General features: G+C 41.7%; 1 protein-coding gene across 2 annotated transcripts in view; it reads left to right on the top strand.

Annotated features, from left to right (window-relative positions):
• The window catches only part of ppm1f (protein phosphatase, Mg2+/Mn2+ dependent, 1F), an 87,449-nt gene that overhangs the window by 46,112 nt on the left and 19,723 nt on the right, over positions 1-21,614 (top strand). For both annotated transcript variants that reach the window (XM_060843781.1, XM_060843782.1), the window contains exon 2: positions 32-153. In XM_060843781.1, the coding sequence (XP_060699764.1) occupies positions 32-153 (122 nt within the window). The remainder of the gene's footprint in view (positions 1-31; positions 154-21,614) is intronic.

Here is a 21,614-nt window from a genome sequence, read left to right as displayed (position 1 = left end):
CATGCCTTATATTGCTTTATTATTCTTGTAGAAATCTGCCACCTGTCCTTGCTGCCACTTTGATCCATGCTGCCATTGCACAGATGCTACAATTGGATAGCTCTACGTTTAGAAACAAAAAGGAACCTGATCAGGATGAGGAAGAGCTTGTCTGTAGGTATTTGCTTTTTTTAAAAAAAATGCTTTGGAATATGATAAAACTGGCCTTTTTACACTTTGTCTGAAGGCTTTTTCTTTGCTGTTTCCAACTTCTGTTGTAATTAAGCCACATTCTGCTAATGTATTACTTTGGTGCAATCTGTTTGCATGACTTCAAGTTAACAAGAAGATTAGATGAGCAACATTTGGTACGTGGTCTTTTAATGTAGTTATTTTATTTAGCAAAGGCAAATTCCTGAAGTCAAACAATGGTCTCCTCATTTGCTGAGTTTAAGATGAATTAGTCTGTCACTTGGTCTGTAGAGGAAATGTGCTTTGGTAATGTGCATTGTTTGTGTGTGTCTCCACGAGCCCATGAGGGGTTTGTATTGAAGCCCCAGGATGAAAGATGGCTTTGCAGGGGCCATATCATTTCCTGAATCTGTTTCGCAAAGACCTCTCTCAAATTAAAGTCCAATTTCTACATAAAAAGCACATTTGAAAGGATTATTTTTAATCCTGTTTTCATTTATTTTGGTGTTTTTATAATTTAGTTGTGCATATAAGGCATAATATACAGCTTTTTCTTTTTAATAATCCTATGTGTTTCTCTTTCTCATTTGGAGAATTAAATATGATTAACAGTCCAACAAGCCAGCAATAGCACCAGTAAAATAAGAAAATATGTGGCACACCCAATTTAATGTGACTTGTTTGAGGTTATTTCCTGTTGTACAACTCATTTCATAGTTGAGTCACTTCCTTAATCTGCATATTTCATCCAAATGGTAAACCATAAGAAACATCTGATTTGTGTTCAGTATTCAGAGGAAGAAAAGTAAATCTGAACTCCTCAGTTTTGCACATTTCTTATTGTTATTACCTGGTTTGTGTGAATATAATGCATTGAGAATATAGAAATTGTTCTTGATCATTTTTATGACTGTTGCATTGCAGTAAAGATAATTGAATAATCTGAGCTATTCAAGGTAAGTAGCTTGAGTTGATCATAACTGGAAAATTATATTTGGTAACTTTGAAAAAACAGTGAAGAGCACCTGACAACTTTGGGGCAGCACGGTGGCACAGTGGTTAACACTGCTGCCTCACAGCGCCAGGGACCTGGGTTCAATTCCTGCCTCAGGTGACTGACTGTGTGGAGTTTGCACGTTCTCCCCGTGTCTGCATGGGTTTCCTCCGGGTGCTCCGGTTTCCTCCCACAGTCCAAAGATGTGCGGGTCAGGTGAATTGGCCATGCTAAAAATTGCCCGTAGTGTTAGGTAAGGGGTATATGTAGGGGTATGGGTGGGTTGCGCTTCGGCGGGTCGGTGTGGACTTGTTGGGCCGAAGGGCCTGTTTCCACACTGTAAGTAATCTAAAAAAGTAATCTAAAAAACTTGTTGGGCCTCTTGTTAAAAAGCCCAGATATGTTTGAATTCCCCAAGTTAGAATCTCGCCCAAAAATGTTTTCTTATTCATCGGATGCAAGCATCACAGGCTAGACCAGTATTTACTTCTTGCTCAAAATTGCCTTTCAAAAGATGGGGGTGAGCTGCTGTCTTGAACCACTGCAGTCCTTGATGTGTGCAGTTAGACAAGGAGTTCCAAGATTTTGACCCAGCAGCACTGATAAAATAGTGATATAGCTCCAAGTCAGAATGGTATGAGACTAAGCGGAATGTCCAGGCAGTGGTATCAATTGCATCAGCTGCCTATATCCTCCTAGGCAATAGAGGTTGTGAGCTCAAAAGTTGCTATTGAATACTTGAGTGAGTTGTTGGAGTGCATTTTTTTTGATTGAGACACAGTGCTGTTGCTGTTGATGGTAAAGGAACTGAATATTGTAGGCATTAGATTAGGGTGCCAGTCAAGTGATCTGCTTTGTTTTGGACAATGTCAAGTTGCTTGGGTGTTGAGTGCTCTGCCTAGCTGAGAAAGTGGACAGTATTCCATTGTACTCTTGACTTGTGCCATGTAGATTGTGGGCAGCCATTAAGCATATAAGAGATGGGTTATCACTGCAGGATTCCTACCTTTGATCTACTAGTATGTGTATGTCTGTATGTATGAATGTCCGATCCAGTTTAATTTCTGGTCACTGATAAGGCCAACATGGTGGGGACTCAGTTTATTAATAATGTCATTGGTTGTCAGGGTAGGGGTGGCTGCATTCTGTCTCATTTAGATAGTTATTGCCTGGCCTTTGCTTGGCACAACTGTTATTTGCCACTTAACAACTGAAGCATGGATATTGTCCAGATCTCGTGCATATTGACATTGGATGCTTCAGTATCTGGTAATAGCAAATGGTAGTGAGCAGTCTGCTCTGCCATCCTCAATGAACATTCCCGATTCTGATCTTTTGGAGAGAAGGTCATTTGAGGCAAGTGAAACAGTGTGGCCTAGGAAACTACATTCGGTAACACCTGAAATGAAGTCCTTAAGACTGATATGATTGTCCTGCAATATCTTCCATTATGCTAGGTATGATATGAATCAGTGGAGAGTTTTTGCATCGACATCCATTTTGCTAGGTCGACTTGCTGTTGTATCTGTGACCGTAAGATATAGGAACAGAAGAAAGCCATTCATCCCATTGGAGAGACCATGACTGATCTGATGATCCTGAACTCCCTTTTCCCCCTAATCCTTGATTCTCTTACTGAATTAAAATCTGACTACTTCAGCCTTGAATATACTTGAGCACCCAGCCTCTGCAGGCCTCTGTTGTAAAGAATTTCACAAGTTTACTACCCTCTGAGAAGCAAAGTTTCCTCATCCCTGCCTTAAGAGGGCAACCACTTATTCTTAAGTTATATCCTCTGTTTCTAGATTTTCTGACAAGGGAAAATAACACCTCCATATTGACCCTGTCAGATGTCCTTAGAATCCTGCATTCTTCTAAATTCCAATGAGTTTGGTTCCATCTACTCGATCTCTCTTCAGAAGACAGTCCCTCCATACCGTGTTAGCCTAGTGAACCTTCTCCGACTGCCTTCAATGCCAATATCCCTTTCCTCGGATAAGGGGCTCAACTGTTCAGAGTATTTGATCTGACTAGTGCCTTTTTATTGTTCGAGTAAAGCTTCCCTATTTTTATACTCCATTCCCTTTGAAATAAAAGCCAACATTCCAATATCTTCCCTTTTGAGACTTGTGGATGCAAATCCCCCCCCCCCCCCCCCCTCTGCTGTAGCTTTCTGCAGCCTTTCTCCATCTAAATAATAACTAGCCTGTCTGGTTTACCTGCCAAAGTGCATAACTTTGCATTATCCTCCTTGTTACTTCCTCAATGAATTCTAATAAATTTCAGGCATGATTTACCAATATTCTCGACTATATTGTATGTTTTTATTTTAATTTAATGCTATCCTTAACTGTCCTGGTTAACCATGGTTGTCTTAACCCCTTCCTAGAATCTTCCTTCCTCACTGGGATGCATCTGCTATGAACCATTAACTATTTTCCTAAATGTCTGCCATTGTTCCCCAACTGTCTTTGCTGCTAAACCCCTTTTCTCAGTCCTTTCCAACTAGCTCAGCCCTCATTCCTTTGCACTTGACAATCAATCAATCTAGAAATCCAGGTCATAAACTGGGGACCCAGGTATAAATCCTGGCATTGCAGATGGTGGAATTTGAATTCTATGAAAATCTGGAATTAAAAATCTAATGATGACCACAAAGCCACTGTCAATTGTCGGAAAAATCCATCTAGTTCACTCAGTCCTTTAGGGAAGGAAACTGCTGTCCTTACCTGACCCGGCCTACATATGAATCCAGACCCACAGCAATGTGGTGGACAAATGGGTTGTTTCTAACCCATGTTGCTCTTTCTCAAACTAAATTCTCCTGTTATAATGGGGAAAGGTCGAATCCCTCTGATAATTGTAATGGAGCACCTCACCTTTTATAACCTGTTAGAGTGGTTAAATGAAAGAAAATCTCTGATATTCACTTTTTATAAACAACAAGTAACAGTTTATAGATTTAACCCTAACAGTGAACAAATTAACAGAATTACTAATAAACCAAACAATTCCTCCCTAACTGAACAAAATTCTACTGGTATGCTGTTCCAATAAATACATGTCCCGCTTATATAAACCCAAGTATTAGGGAAAAAAAATTAAAAGTTAGTTTAGTAAAGTCTACACAGAATGGGTCTTCCAGAATTCTGGGTCGTCTTTGCTGTCCCTCCAGTCAAAAACACCTTCTTCTGTTCTCAAGTCATAAATGCCTTTCTTCCACTGATCCTGCTGTCAGATGTTTTCTCTGAATTCTTCTGCGACAAATGGTTGTTAGAAGTGCCGTGGTACCTTTTATGGATAGATGGCTCTTTCTTAGAGCTTAGAGATTTCTTGTGAGAGCTAGATGTTTATTTCTCGGATAGCAGTTTGCTCTCACCCCAATTTTCAAAAACCCTCTCCCTCTATACCTTGGATGACATTGCTTTTTGTACTTTAGCATTGGTCTGAGGTCAAAACCATCAGATCTAAATTCAATTGGCTTTAATCTCTAAGTGCTTGGTTTAAATTAATTGGCTGATTCGTGCTAGTTGCCAATCTCTCAAAACAAGCCTAAGGTTTCCAATCTCTCAGACAATTGACACGTTTCAATTTCAAAACTGTTGATAATCTGAAGCTACTTAGTTACTTCCTGTATTGATCTCTAATCTTAGAAAAACACTTTACCTCTTAAAGGACCACATTATCTTTCCTCCAATGATTTTTTTAACTAACAAATTCAACCTTCTGCCTTCCAATTCATGATTACTTTACACTACTAAATAACACTCCCATAGTCAGTGTTTCCTAGGGATTCTTTTACCTTTTATCCCCATTCACATACTATGGACACTGCTCAGCAAGTATTTATTTTCTGTCCCTAAATTCCCAGAAGGCAGTGCAGAGTCCACCACATTGCTGTGGGTCTGGATTCACATGTAGGCCGGGTCAGGTAAGGACAGCAGTTTCCTTCCCTAAAGGACATGAGTGAACTAGATGGATTTTTCCGACAATTGACAGTGGCTTTGTGGTCATCATTAGATTCTTAATTCCAGATTTTTATAGAATTCAAATTCCACCATCTGCCATGGCAGGATTTGTATCTGGGTCCCCAGTTTGTGACCTGGATTTCTAGATTGCCAAGTGATTATACCAGTAAGCTATCGCTCTGATGTAAATTATTAAACCTGGCTCATTACACATTACTTCATCTAAAATAATCTGCTTCCTGTTGGATCCACAATGTATTGCTGTTGGAGATATCCTGAACATATACCAGGAAATCTATCTTGTAGCTACCTCTGCCAATCTTGCTATCCTAATCTCTGTGTTGATTAAAGTCACGTGATTGTGTTATTTGTCCTCGTTATCTTCTGATTTGTTCTCAATCCTATCAAAAAAAAACTACTGTTGGTCTATTGACGACTACTAACAATATTTTCTTCCCCTTTTGCTAACCTAATGAAGAATCCTGTACAGGATGTATGGGTCTGAAGGTGTTGTGTCTGAACATGTGCAATATATGAAATAAGGTAACTGAGTTTGTGGTGCAGATCGAAATTGGCAGTTATGATGTGGTGGGCATCATGGAGATGTGGCTGCAAGAGGATCAGGACTGGGAGCTAAATATCCAAGAAAATTAACTTGTCTACGAGATGGCTTTTTGGAGTAGCTTGTGATGGAGCCCATAAAAGTACAGGCAATTCTGCATTTAGTGGTGTGCGGTGAAGCAGATTTGATAAGGGAGCCTAAGGTGAAGGAACTCTGAGGAGGTAGTGATCCAAATATGATGGAATTTTCTCTGCAGTTTTAGTGGGAGAATGTGGAGTCAGAGTGGAAAGCCAGAGGATTGGGAAGCTTACAAAGACCAAAAGAGGACAACAAAGAAAGAAGTAAGGAGGGAGAAGAATAAATATGAGGATAAGCTAGCCAGTTTTATGAAGTAAGATTTCAAGAGTTTTTTTAGATATCAAAGGCAGAAGTGGACTTTGGGGCCACTAGAAAATGATAGTGGAGGAGTAGTAATGGGGAACAGAATAAGAACTTTGTGTCGACCTTCATGGTGGAAGACAGGGCTAGTATCCCAAACATTTGAGAGAGCTGGGGGGGGGGGGGGCAGCAATGAGTACAGTGGCCAACAGGAGAAGGTGCTAGAAAAACTGGAAGATCTGAAAATGGATAAATCACTTGGACCAGATGGGCTGCACCCTAGACTTCTGAAGGAGATAGCTGAAAAGGTAATGGAGGCTTTAGTATGATCATTCAGCTCTCACTGGAGTTGGGGAGGATCCCAGAGGACTGAAACATTGCTAATGTAACCCTCCTGTTTAAGAAGGATGTAAGAGAAAAGACGTCACATCGATTAGTCTGACCTCAGTCGTTGGATTCCAAAGGTTTACCATTGTGCAGGATGAAGTTTCTGAATACTTTTTCTGAATACTTGGAAGTGCACGATAAAATAGGGCAAAGTCATCATGGTTTCATCAAGGGGAGGTCATGCCTGACAAATCTGTTAAAATTCTTGGAGGTAACAAGTAGGTAAGACCAAAGGAAGCCAATGGATGTTATTTATCTGGACTTGCAGATTGCCTTTGATAAGGTACTGCACAGGAGGCTGTTGAGTAAAATAAGGGCCCATAAGGGTTGCTAAGTAAGATAAGGGCACATGGTGTTAGAGGCAAGGTAGTAGCATCGATAGAAGATTGGCTGTCTGGCAGAAGGCAGAGAGCAGGGATAAAAGGGTGCTTTTCAGGATGGAAGTCTGACTAGTGGTGGTCCATAAGAATCAGTGTTGGGACCACAAGAGGCCGTTTAGTGTTTTGAGCCTGCTCTGCTCTTTTCATACAGTGATGATTGATGGAACACCTCAATGCCTTTTATCAGTACTATCCCAATAACCATTATACAATTGGTAACTAAATTTATCAATATCTACTTTAAATTTATTCAAAGACTGAAGTACAACAGTCCTCTGGGGTAGAGAATCCCAAAGATTCGCCACCCTCTGAGTAAAACCAATTCTCCTAACCTTGATTGTACATGGCATTCCCCCTTATTTTTAACTATTGTCCTCTGGTTTGGGCTCTTTAACCAGGGAAATATCTTGTCTGCATCTTACCAATCTATCCCTTAAATATTTTGTAGGTTTCAATGAGATTACCTCTCATTCATTTGAAACTTTAGAAAATATAGGCCTAGTTTATCCAACCTTACTTCATAGCGCAATCCTGCTAATTAATATGAATTATGTCAATTCAGTTGTTCATTTGTAAATAGTTGAACAAATAGATATGAATTTTCAGTATTTTTAATGGAGGACCAGGTGTGAGAAACAGAAATAGTATGTGAGTGTTGATGGTTAGACCAAGGACTGAAATGAATGGGGACCGCAAAATGAATACTTTGTGGGTGGCTTAAAAGTGAAGAGAATTTGAGAAGAACCTTGTTAGAGATGCCTGAAGGTGGCCAAGTAAGAACAAAAGTCTGAAATGTCAACAACACCCGGCAAAGGGCCAAAGGCCCACCCAGATTTGGTCCAATTTTTCAAGCTTGGGTGAAATATTTTTATCACCCAAGGTTAATGGAAATGGCCTGCTCCAGTTGAGTTTGCAAGCAACAACGATAGGGGGTAGTAAGGTTCAAGAATTGGTAGAGTATTTTGCAGTTAGAAGAAGTAAGTAATGATTCTAGATGCACCACTAAATTTGAGTTAAACTACAGTTTACACAAAAGATGCGCTAAAGAACAAGTCTAAAACTGAGATAGCCCTGTATAATAAATTTTGTACCAGGGAAGAGACTCATTGACAAGGAGCCATTCAAACATCTGGAATAAAACATAAATGCAAGGCTGATGGTACTTATTTTCTGCAACAAATCTAGCCTACCTGCTCATTGTCAGAAAATTTGCCAATTCAATCACCTCAAGCTAATGGCACTGCTGTGCCTGTAGGCGAGTAATGGCAAAGCCTGGAAAGACAGCTTCAGGTTTTTTTTAGAAAACTTGTTCCACTATAAATTCATATCAAATGTCAAAAACGTCTCAAATAGAACAAACTACCGAAGTTGACCACCTTGCTGCATGATGGTAGTTCTGTGCATCCACCTCTAGACACCTTTGGTAACATGATGGGAATGTCAAATATATCTGTCTGCCAAAAAAACATATTGTGAATGCTTTCACCCTTCATCATCATGTCATATTCATCTCAAACAGAACTTGCTGCAGAAGAGAATTAAAGAGGAAGATCGATGTGACGATTTACCCAAAAAAACTCGTGAAAAAGAGAAACTACTTGCATGACTATGCCTGACAAAAACCTCTGTAGATGTGCTGTATTCAAAGCTGAAATCAGCAGCAATGGTGTGAAAAATTTCAATGCTTCATCAAAGAAATAAGTGTGAAAGCAAGGAGAATTTTGACTGGTTAAATACTATGCATAGGAAGCTACCTCAAGATAATGAGGTTCTGATCAAATGTTAACCAGTATAGCAGATCAAAATCCTAAAGCCCTCAAGATCCAAGTCAAGTGTGCTGTGGAAGATAATGAAAACATTGCCACTTCCATCACTCATACAGTAATCCATCAGCTCAACAAATTGTTCCCAACCATGTCAATGTAAAAGTTATCTGCTGCAAGTGAGAATATCTTGTACCTTATTCAAATTCTGAACAGTCAAAAATGTCTTTTTTTGACACATCTGCCTCTTCAATAATGACAGAACATGTATATGTACAAACCAGACTGACAGAAATAGCCTGGGTTTTCAAATTATATGCTGAGGTTTAAAGTCCTTTCAAGTGATTAATAGTGTACAATGACAGCCTGATAAAGTATCTTCAATTTTTGATATCTTTTTGAAGGAGTGGTCAAAAATAGTCGTATCTTCCAACTAGCTTTGTGATCGTTGTTTGTAGAAGAATTGACTGAACTAGCTTGTGTGCACACAGATTCTCGATTGAAGGGTGACACCTACAGTTTTTGGCCAAAACTACAACTTGAGCATTTGAGCGATGATGTAATACAGTTGACATAAAGGTAAAGTTGCCATAGTTCCAGGTTACCATAAGGCTGTCCACCCATTACAGAAACAGTTGGTCATGAATTTAATCTGAGGGTCACCACACCATTAGCAAGCAGCAAAGTTGAAGATGGAACCTTCGGTAATCACAGTATGAATTGAACCCTGTGCTCTTGGCATCACTCTGCATCACGAACCAGCTATCCAACCAACTTAACTAACTAACAAGTACAAGTATGGTCTGTGAAGTACTTAAGCAGATTAATTATAAGAAATTGATATAAGGTTTATGCAGATTTAAAAGTGGACAGATTCCCAGTTCCAGAGGAATTGTTTTTCCAGTATGCTGTGGCAGGCAAGGGAGGAAATTACAGGAGCACTGACCCAAATTTTCAAATAGTCTCTGGCCACAAGGAAGGTGCCAGAGGACTGGAGGACTGCTCATGTGATTGCATTTTGAAATTTGCGTGGTGGAGATGGACCATGGAAATATGGACCAGTGAGTCTAATATCTGTGGCAGGGAAACTATTGTAAAAAGTAGTGAAGTAGAAAATTTCCATTTAGAGGGTCAAGTTTTGATCGGGGATAGTTGGCATGATTTTGTCAGGGGAAGGTCATGCCTAACAAATCTAATTGAATTTTTTGAGGAAGTGACCAAGTGTTTAAATGAGGTTAGGACAGTTCGTATACTTCACTGGATTTCTGCAAAGTTTTGACATGGGAAGCTGATAAGATTAAAAACTTATAGGATCCAGTTAAAGTTAGCAAGTTGGACCCAAAATTGGCTTAGCAACAGGATCAGAGGGTGGTGGTAGATGACTTGTTTGTTTGTGTGACTGGAGTCTGGTGTGTAGCACTGTATAGCAGGGATTGGTGCTGAGTCCCTTTTGTTTATAATATTCACAAATGATGTGGATGAGAATGTGGGCAGATATAAGTTTGCAGATGGCACACGGATTGGCCGAGTGGTTGATAATGAGGTGGAAGATACTAGGTTACAGGAGGATACACAGGTTGGTCAAATGGGAGGATCAGTGGAAATTTTAACCATGATGAATTTGAGGTGATGCTCTTTGGCAGAAGGAAAAATGCAAGGGAGTATTTGAATGAAATGGCAAGTCACAAGGAAGTTCAGAGGAATCTTGGTTGTCCACAAGTTCCTGAAGGTGGCAGGTTAGGTTAACAGTGTGCTGCGTGCCTTATCAGTTATGGCAGAAATTATGGCAGAAATTATGGCAGAGAGGTCAACGTGGTGTTGTACAGAACTTTGATCAGGATGCAGCTGGAACACTCTAATCACCACACTACAGGCGTGGTGTGATTGTATTGGAGGGAATGCAAAAGAGAATCACCAGTATGTTGATGTGATGGAGAATTTCAGCAATGAAAATAGACTGGATGAGTTTGTTTTGGTGGGGACCTGATAAAGATGTTGAAGATTGAGAGACGTGGACATGGTGAATAGAAGGTAAAAACAATGACTGCAGATGCTGGAAACTAGATTCTGGACTAGAGTGGTGCTGGAAAAACACAGTAGTTCAGGCAGCATCCGAGGAGTAGGAAAATCGATGTTTCGGGCAAAAACCCTTCATCAAGAATACAGGCAGAGTGCCTGAAGGTCTCTGCCTGTATTCCTGATGAAGGGCTTTTGCCCGAAACGTCGATTTTCCTGCTCCTCGGATGCTGCCTGAACTGTTGTGCTTTTCCAGCACCACTCTAATCCAAAAACATGGTGAATAGAAAGCAACTGTTCCTCTTAGTCATAGGGTCAATAATAACGGGGCACAATTTTACACTAAAAGGCAGGAGGCTTAGCAGGGATTTGAGGAAAAGCTTTTTCATTCAGAGAGTATTGGATATCTGGAATGCACCGTCTGTGCAGGTAGCTGATGTGGAAAACCTCACAACCTTTTAAAAAGTACTTAGGTGAGCACCTGAAATATCATAACATTCAAGGCTATAAGGTTAGTGTGCAAAAGTATAGGTAGTATATTTTTGAAAGTACAGTAGACTGAAGGGCATCTCGCTCTGATTCTATGACCACAGATACAATTGCGATGGAGTCGATCAAGCAGTTATGATGTAGAATTCCTAGCCTCAAAGTGATTCATGAACATTGATTCACTCATTTTAGCATCATATTGGGCATGAGGATATGAAAGGTATTTGGTGCAATGATAACATCCTTGCCTCTGAACCAAAAGGTCGGGTTCAAGTATCAACTTCATCTATCACTCCTCAGTCCATTGACCAATTGACTGAACCTGGGGATTTACATGAAAGTGATGCTTTTTCTATATGTCCCATTGGGGTAGCAGACATTACACACTTTCGCCTTTAAGGCAGCAATGGTGATTAGTGGAGAAGAAACTATTTAGTTTGGAGATATGTGCAGAACAATCCTGGACCTTAGGGATATTAACAAGAATGTTGAAAGCCATTGGACGTCTGAAAGAAGCAGTGTTTCCTCTGCAATAAAAAATACCTGAAGCCTGAAAATAGCCAGTTAACTTTTCCTCATTAGTTGCTGTAAGCTGTGGCTCTTAACCAATAAGTCAGAGACTTTCTAAGTGGCAACCAACCACACTAACTTCTGCAAGCAAGTGGAAGCATCTGGAGAGGGAGAATCAGAGAGTAGTACATCCTGACAATCCAGCTGTCCTAAATCCATCTCTGCAAACCTTGTGAGCAGAGATCATGCAACTGCCTTCCCAGCTTTTCCTTTCAACCATCATACTTGTTTCTTTTCTGTCTGCAGGGAGAGTTTGTAATGTGGTTAGAGTTTTGACTAGTAAAGTTATATGTCAGTAGTTTATAATTGTTTGTTTATCTTAGCTGATATCTATTTATTTGTAATAATTGTCATTCTTGTCAATCACAGAACCTTTCATTCGTACTTTGTCAACCTGGGTTTCAAAGAAAGGCAAATTATGGAATTCTGCACTTTTAAAAATTTTAACTTCTCCAGGAGTGGAACTTGATTTCCAGCACATTACCCCAATACTACTTAACTTTATTATTTATGCTTTAATTGCTGCATTTTCATACCATAGTATCATGTTAATTTTGGAGCTGGTAAAAGCACATCGGAGGAGCAGGAGAGTAGACATTTCAGGCTGGACCCTTCATTGGGACTGATGAAGGGTTCTGCCTAAAAAGTCAATTCTCCCGCTCCTCTGCTGCTTGACCTGTGCTTTTTCCACCTCCTCTTTTATCAGCTCTAACTTTCCAGTTCCTGCTGTCCTCAATATTTCCAAGTCATGTTAATTTTGAAGTGTTATAAGACTTTGGAAGTAGTTGTTCGGGATCAAGCTTTGGGCATTGGATATCAACAGAATGTTAATATACTGTGAATAAACAGGAGGTCTACTATTACCATATTTGACCCTAGGGAAATTATCTAGGAATTTTATATTCTGACAAGGTGATTGTACAGGAGTTTGTCTGTTGGTATCAGATTTTAACATTATTTCTTTAGCATTATGGGAAGTGGGTAAGGGGTACTCTGTGGGTGGAGACCTTGCAATCAGAATCCGACTTGACACTGAACTGAGTTTCCAACCCCATAATCCTTTCACTTGCTATCACTCCCTCCTGTCAGTTTCATTTTATTTACTTTCACCACCTTTCTATATCTACTGTTAATATACTTATTGTCTTGGTGCTCTAAAACTGACTATTCCAATACATTTCTGATCTTCCACTTTTCACAGTAAACTTGAGCTCATCCAAATATCTGGGGTGTGTGTGTACACACCTTATCTTACACTTTTCATCCAGAGAGATGATTTATGATTTTTTTTTAAAATCGTGACGAGAGAAGCAGTTTACACTTTGGAATACTGACACTTAAACAGATTAAACGTAATGCAAAAATATTTGTACTAAAACATTTTAGATTAGATTAGATTACTTAATGTGAAAACAGGCCCTTCGGCCCAACAAGTCCACACCGACCCGCCGAAGCACACCCACCCAGACCCATCCCCCTACGTTTACCCTTGCACCTAACACTACGGGCAATTTAGCATGGCCAATTCACCTAACCCGCAGATTTTCTAGGTTTTTCTCTCCACAGTTGCTACCTGATCTGCTAAGTGTTCCCAATCCTTTTTTTTATGTTTCAGATAGGCTGCATTGGTTTGCTGACTTCTATCAATCAACATATCAATTACAAAATTCTCATTCATGTTTTTGTATTTCTCCATGACCTTGCTTCGTGGTTTTGTAAGCTCCAGTAGATTTAGAATGCTCAGGGATCTTAGCATGTCACCTTTCATATCCCTAAAATTCACGATTTCACAATGGGCTCCAGACTCTAGAATTCCAATCTCAAACTTTTGCAGCTATAAATCAAAGTTCAAATATTGATTCAAGATTTGGGAGCATTATATGGGGATTTATATGCATTGAAAGGAACAAATTGTGAATTGATGGAAGCTAGATTATTGCTGTTTCAGTGGTTGGTCTGGTTTATTTCTTTGGGACTTCATAGCTGTACATACAACTGAGTGGCATGCTAGGCCATTTCAGAGGGTAGTTGAGAGTTAATCATATTGCCTGCGGTCTGGACTCTCACATGTACACCAGATCAGGTCAGGAATGCAGATTTCTTTCCTTCCCTGAAGGACATTAATGAACCAGATTTTTTTTTTCCCCAACAGTCAATAATGACTTGGTGGTCATCAGTAGATTCTTAATTCCAGATTATTTTATTGAATTCAAATTGTGTCACTTGCCATGGCAGGATTCAAACTCTGGTTTCCAGAACATTAGCTGAGTTTCTAAGTTCATAGTCTCACAATACTGTGGACTAAGTCAAGGCTTTCCCTTTGTGATTCATAATATAGTTCATGGGTTGTTATCATTATATCATTGATTTAAGAAATATAAACCAAGATTTTCAAGTTTTCTCATCGTCATATCCGTATCAGAGATGTGGGATATTTGATAGCCAATAATATGCCCCTTATGGAATAGGCACGAATGACCATCTCCTATATGAATCCAACATATTGCTTTATCAGCATCAGAGAAGCTAAGATAGCAACCGAATGGACTTTTAAGTGTTTAGAATAATTGTATTGGTTTTCATGACTGTTATTTAATCGCCCATTTTGGATTGGCAGGTTTTGAAATTCATGATTGGTGGTTTGCATTAGTACTTGCTCATTGATACATTCTGTAACTGTTGTAATTACATGGTGTCAGCTGTATTATCGGGATAAATATATCTATCCTCTTGCATCTCAATTAAATGTACTTACAGGATTATTCAAACAAATGCATAACCTGAATGAGGTATGTTAGCTGCCTGATTATTTTCATATCAAAGGTATCCAAAGGGAAAACCGATCCAGTTTCCTTTCTCCCATTTATTACTGAATTATTGTTGTGCTGTAAATTAAGTTCAAAGGACAGAAGATCTGCTAGCTAAAGAGAATGGAACTATTAGGTTAAAAGAGGTCAGTAAATATACTTGATCTCATCCTTACCAGTCTACAGGCTGCAGATACATCTGTCCAAACCAGTATCAATAAGAGTGACCATTGAACACTCTTTGTGGAAATGAGCTCCCACCAATCACTGTGCTACATGGTTCAGACTTGGAACAGATCTAGTAATTCAAGACTGGGCATCAATGAGGCACTGTGGGCTTCAACTGCAGCAGAATTGTACTCCAGCATAATCTGTACCAAATAACATAAAGCAGTAAGTGATAGACACAGCTAAGCTGAAAATGTGTTGCTGGAAAAGCGCAGCAGGTCAGGCAGCATCCAAGGAACAGGAGATTCGACATTTCGGGCCTAAGCCCTTCTTCAGGAATAGACACAGCTAAGCAATCCTACAATGATATGGTGGTAGACAATTCAACAACTCATTGGAGGAGACAGCTCCACAAATATCCTCATCCTCCTCCTGTTGGAAGAGCCCAATATATCAATACAAAAGGTAGAGCTGAAGCATTTGCAGCAATCTACAGCCAGGGTGCCTAGTGGATGATGCATCTTGGCTTCCTCCAGGTTCCTTCAATTTGTGGTCTGATTTGCTGTGGTAATAGAGGAGGCAAAGGATGGTCATGTCAGAAAGGGAGTGGGAGGGGGAATTAAAATGAGCGGTGACTGGGAGGTCAGGTAGGCCCCACAGGTCTGACTGAGTTGCTCGGCAAAATGTGCCCTGAGTTTACGATTGGCCTCATCGATATAGGGAAGACCACATTGGGAGCACTGGATTGAATAAACTAGATTGAAGAAGAGGCAGGTAAACCTCTCTCACCTGGAAGGGACTGGATGGAGGTGGTGTGTCAGCACGTTTTGCATTTTTTCTGGTTGCAGGGGAAGGTACCTTGAGGGTTTGGTGGGGAATGGGGTTGATGGGGAGAGTGGCACAAGCCAAGGATTGCTGAAGGCAGAGAGGGATGAGATGGGGAAGATGTTCTTGGTGGTGGGGCATAATTGGATTTGGAAGAAGTTGTTTGAGGATGAAATGTTGGATGTGGAGACTGATGGGGTGGTAGGTGAAGTTAAGAGGGACCCTGTCTTTATTGAGTTTGGAGTGAGGTGAGGTTTAGAGTAGTAGAGCGAGGAATGGAGGTGGTGTGGTGGAAGGGTGTCTGGATGATAGACGGGAAAAAGCGCATTATTCAAAATAGGTGGACATGTGGGATGCTTGGGAGTGGGAATGTTTCCCTGTCTGAGCAGATGCAGCGGAGGTGGAAGAATTGAGAAAATGGGATGGAGTTCTTGCCGGATACTGGGTGGGAGGAGGTGTAGTCCAGGTAGTTACAGGAGTCTATGGGTTATAGTACATATCTGTCTCGAGACCGTTAATGGAAACGGAAATTGAGAGGTCAAGAAAGGGGGAGGGAGGTGTCCAAGATAGATCAAGTGAATTCCGCATGGTGGGAATTGTGGGCAAAGTCAGTGAACTGCTCCAGTTCAGCCTGGGTGCAGGATGCTGCATCAATGCAGTCATCAATGTAATAGCAGAAGAGTTGGGGCACAGTGCCTGTGTGGGCACTGAAAGGGGACTGCTTGACGTAGCTGACAAAGAGGAAGGCGTATCGAGGGCCCAACTGAGTGCCCATGGCCACCCCATGGATTTGGAGGAAACGGGAAGAGCTCAAGAAAAATTTAAGGGTGAGGATTAGTTCAGTGAGGCAGAAGAGCTATCTGTGAAGGGGGACTGGATGGGTCTGTTGGAGAAGAAGCAGCTGGGGAACTGGAAGTTGCTGAAGAGGTGAAGGGTGTGGTTAGTGTCATGGATGTAGGTGGGAAGTGTCTGAACTAAGGGGGAGAGGATGGAGTTGAGATTGGAAGAACTACATTTGGTGAATCAGGAGCATGCAGATACAATGGGTCAGCCGGGGTCATTGGCTTGTGGATCTTCGAGACCAGGTAGAACCAGGTAGTGCTGGGCTGGAGAACTATAAGGTTGGAGACAGGGGAAGGTAGATCACACCAGAGGCAATGCAGTCACAGTGCGAGTAATTTTGGCCTGATAGGTCACAGTGGGGCCATGGTCAAGGGGGAGATAGGACGTGGTGTCGGAAAGCTAGTGTTTGGTCTCTGCAACAGAGTTCCGTCCTCCGGACTACCGCTGCCCCACCCTTTGTCAGCAGGTTTGATGGTGAAACATGGAGAGAGTGGAGTGCTACACATTCGGAGGGGGTGTGTGTGAGGGAAGTGGAGAAATTGAGGCAGCCGATCAGCAATGAAGAGGTTTAGGGTAGGTATAAGGCCATTGGGAGGCACCCAAGTGGGAGAGGAAGGTTGGAAGTGGGAAAAGGGGTCCTGTGAGGGAGATTGGGAGTCTTTGTCGAAGAAGAAAATGCGAGGCAGCGGAAGAAGAACTCCGCATCTTGGAGGATACGGAATTTGTTGAGGTGGGGGCAGGATGGCACAAACGTGAGCCCTTCACTGAGGACGACTGTTTGGCCTTAGAGAATTTGCGGTCTCTTTACATCAGTGAGACAAAATGTAAACTCAAGGCACAGTTCGCCAAGCATCTCAGCCAGGCCTGCGGGGCCTACCTGACCTCCCAGTCACCACCCATTTTAATTCCCCTTCCCCACTCCCTTTCCGACATGACCATCCTTGGCTGCCTCCATTGCCACAATGAATCAAACCACAAATTGGAGGAACACCACCACCTCCTATTCTGCCTGGCTGGCCTACAACCCAGAGGACTCAACATTGAGTTTTCCAATTTCAAATAACCTCCTTTCACATCCCCTGATTTTCTTTCCAGCTCCTTCCCCTCTTTTTTTCCATTCCTCTGATCAACATTTTTTTCCAGCTACCAACTGGATTCATTCCTCCCATCGACCAACCAAATTCCACCTTCACCCAGTGTTCACCTATCCCTACCTCCTCCACCATCCCTCCCCTCTCCCCAGCCAACCCTCTTTTTCCCACCCCTCCTTATCTGCAGCTCCCCTTACACCCACCCCCAGTCCTGAAGAAGGGTTACACCAGAAACATTGACTTCTCTGCCTCCACATGTTCTCTGGCTTGCTGTGTTCTTCGTGTCCTGCTTAACTACCTTGGATTCCAGCATCTGCAGGTTTTTTTTGTCTCCAACTTACTATGCAGGTGTAGCAAGAGATTAAGAAGGTGGATAGAATCCTATTTATTACGAAAGGCATTAAGCATAAAAGTACGTGTTTTGCTTCAGTTATACAGTGCAGTTCTGGGCTCCTTATTTGAAGAAGAATGTCAGTGCTTTGAACTTACTTCAGATTTGCTAGATCAATATGTGGAATGAGCGGGTTGTCTTATGAGGGTAAGTTGGACAGGCTGAGCTTTTGGTCTTGATAAGTAGGCATTGAAATGATGTTTACTCTTGTGGGTGCGTCCAGAAGAAGAGGGCACTATTTTAAAATTAGGGGCACCCTTTTAGAACAGATGAGAAATTTTGTGCATTTAGACTTTGGATCTCTCCTCCAAAGACATCAAACACAGAACATTACAGTGCAGTATAGACCCTTCGGTCCTTGATGGTTTCACAGGTCGACGTAACAATCTAAAACCGATCTATCCTACACTATTCCTTTATCATCCATATGTTTATCCAATGACCACTTAAATGCCCTTAATGTTGGCAAGTCCACTACTGTTGCAGGCAGAGCATTTCATACCCTCTGTGAGTAAAGGACCTATCTGACATCTGTCCTATTATCTATCACCCCTCAATTTAAAGCTATGTCCCCTCGTGCTAGTCATCATCCTCTGAGGAAAAAGGCTCTCACTGTTCACCCTATCTAATCCTCAGATCATCTTGTATGCCTCTAATAAGTCACCTCAACCACGTTTCTCTAACAAAAGCAGCTTCAAGTCCATCTGCCTTTTCTGATGAGATCTCCTCTCAATACCAGACAACATCCTGGTAAATCTCCTCTACGCCCTTTCCAATGCTTCCACATCCTTCCTATAATGTGGCGACCAGAACTGTATGCAATACTCCAAGTGTGGCTGCACCAAAGTTTTGTACAGTTGCAGCATGGCCTCATGGTTCCGAAACTCAATCCCTCTACCAATAAAAGCTAACACCTTATACGTCTTCTTAACAACCCTATCAACCTGAGTGGCAACTTTCAGGGACCTATGCACGTGGGCACCAAAGATCTCTGCTCATCCACACTACCAACCATCTTACCATTAGCCCAGTGCTCTGTATTCCTGTTACTCCTTCCAAAATCAATCACCTCTCACTTTTCCGCATTAAATTCCATTTTCCACCTTTCAGCCCAGCTCTGCAACTTAGCTATGTCCCTCTGTAACTTGCAACATCCTTATGCACTGTCTACAACTGCACCAACTTTAGTGTCATCTGCAAATTTACTGACCTATCCTTGTACTCCCTCATCCAGGTCATTTATAAAAGTGATGAACAGTGGTGGCCCCAAAAACGATCCTTGTGGTGCACCACTAGTAACTGAACTCCTAGATAAACATTTCCCATCAACCACTAATCTGTCTTCTAGCAAATTTTTGATCCAAACCACTAAGTCGCCCTCTATCGCATGCCTCCATGTTTTCTGCAATAGCCGACCATGGAGAACCTTATCAAACACTCTACTGAGATCCCATATACACCACATCAACTGCTTTGCCCTCATCCATCTGTTTGGTCACCTTCTCAAAGAACTCAATAAGGTTTGTGAGTCACGACCTATCCTTTACAAAATTGTGTTGACTATCCCTAATCAAATTATTCCTTTCTAGATTATTAGAAATCCTATCTCTTATAATTCTTTCCAAACCTCTGCTCACAGCAGGTGTAAGGCTTGCTCGTCTATAATTACTAAGGTTGTCTCTCCTCCCCTCCTTGAACAAGTGGGCAACATTTGCTATCCTCCAGTCTTCTGTCACAATTCTTGTAGATAATGATGACATAAAGGCTCTGCAATCTCCTCCCTAGCTTCCCAGAGAATCCCAGGATAAATCCCATCTGGCCCAGGGGTCTTAACTGTGTTCACACTTTCCAGCTTTGCTAACATCACCTCCTTGCGCACTTCCAATCCTGTCTAGTCTAATAACCTGTATCTCAGTATTCTTCTTGACAACATCATCTTTTTCCTTTGTGAATACTGATGAAAAATATTCATTTAGCACCTCTCCTATCTCTTTGGACTCCATGCACAACTTCCCACTGCTATCCTTGACTGGCCCTAAGCTTACTCTTGTCATTCTTTTATTCCTGACATAGCTATAGAAAACTTTAGAGGTTTCCTTGATCCTACCTACCAAAGACTTCTCATGTCCCCTCCTGGCTGTTGTTAGCTCTCCCTTTAGATCCTTCCTGGCTAACTTGTAACTCTCAAGCACCCTGAGTCTTCATGTCTCATCTTTACATAAGCCTCCTCTTTCCTCTTGACAAGAGATTCAGCTTCTTTAGTAAACCAAGTTTTCCTTGCTCGACCACTTTCTCCCTGCCTGACAGGTGCATACCTATCATGACGCGCAGTAGCTGTTCCTTGAACAAGCTCCACATTTCAGTTGTGCTCATCTCTGCAGTTTCCTTCCCAATCCTATGCATCCTAAATCTCACCCAATCGCATCATCATTGCCATTCCCCAGCTATTATTCTTGCTCTGTGGTATATGACTATCCCAGTAGCCGGTACCAAATTCACTGTGACCTCCCCTCTTGTAGACAGGCCAACATACTGTCAGGAAACCCTCCAGCTGTGAGAGAAAATCCACTACCCTGTCTACTCTTAGCATGGCCACAAAGAACATAAGGAACCATGTCTGCCTAAGCCACACCAGAAATTACCCAGAGTGCCTCAGTCTTGACCAAACAGGCTAACTAAGATGCTAGACAGCAAACAGGAAATGACTCAAGCCGCTTCCAGGCTGGGGAATACACTTCCTGAGACAGCCTGACAATAGACTTCCTTGACCTCAATAAGCACAACTACTCCCGAAGCCCTAAGGGCAGCCCCGTTCCTCACACGTACTGGAACTCCACAAAGGGTGCTCAGACTGAAAGGCACCAAAGTACCTCGCTTGCAAACTAACCACAATGGAAACCCATTGATACCAGGATGAGTGACATTAGCACCTACTCTCACAGAGGATCGGAATCTCCTGACTTAATCACTGACTGATTGCTGCTACTGGACAGCTGATCGTCCTTCCATTGATTGTGTTTTACCCTGGATTGTTCTGTAAATAACACCACATTACTGTACCCCTATAAAAACTGCTGGATATTGTTTGTAATAAATAGTTTGTCAATTTCACCTGATCCGCACTTGTGTGGCCTCTGTTCAATTAGATCATTTCTCCGATACCTGCACATGCTGGACAAAAACTGGCCCATCTAAAGTACTTAAACTATAGCATTTCCAGTCGATATTTGGCCCCATAATAACTATTGTTACCTTCACTCCTATCTCTGAATCATCTCTGCAATCTTTTCCTCTACATCTCTGGCACTTTTCGGAGGCCTATAGAAAACTCTCAACAGGGTGAACTCTCCTTTCCTGTTTCTAACCTCAGCCCATACTACCTCAGGAGACTAGTCCTCATCGAACATCCTTACTGTCCTTGACTAATAATGCCACCCCTCCTCCCCCCGGCCTTTTACCACCTTTCCTGATCTTACCGAAATATCTAAACCCCAGAACCTGCACCAACCACCATTCCTGTCCCTGCTCTATCCATGTCTCCAAGATGGCCACAACATCTGAAGTTCTGGGTACCAACCCATGCTGCAAGTTCTCACCTTATTCTGGATGCTCCTGGTGTTGGTGTAGACACACTTCAAACCATCTTCCTGCCTGCTGGTACACTCCTGCGACTTTGAAACCCTATTCGTGACCTCGCTGCACTCAACCTCCTGTAAAACTGGAGCTACAATTCAGGTTCCCATCCCTCTGCTGAATTAGTTTAAACCCTCCCAAAGAGCATTAGCAAATTTCCACCCTAGGATATTGATAC

Source organism: Hemiscyllium ocellatum, chromosome 24 (assembly GCF_020745735.1).
Source record: "Hemiscyllium ocellatum isolate sHemOce1 chromosome 24, sHemOce1.pat.X.cur, whole genome shotgun sequence".
Classification (NCBI taxonomy): domain Eukaryota; kingdom Metazoa; phylum Chordata; class Chondrichthyes; order Orectolobiformes; family Hemiscylliidae; genus Hemiscyllium; species Hemiscyllium ocellatum.
The sequence above is the reverse complement of the archived record's forward strand: the minus strand, read 5'-3'. Positions and strand labels throughout refer to the sequence as shown.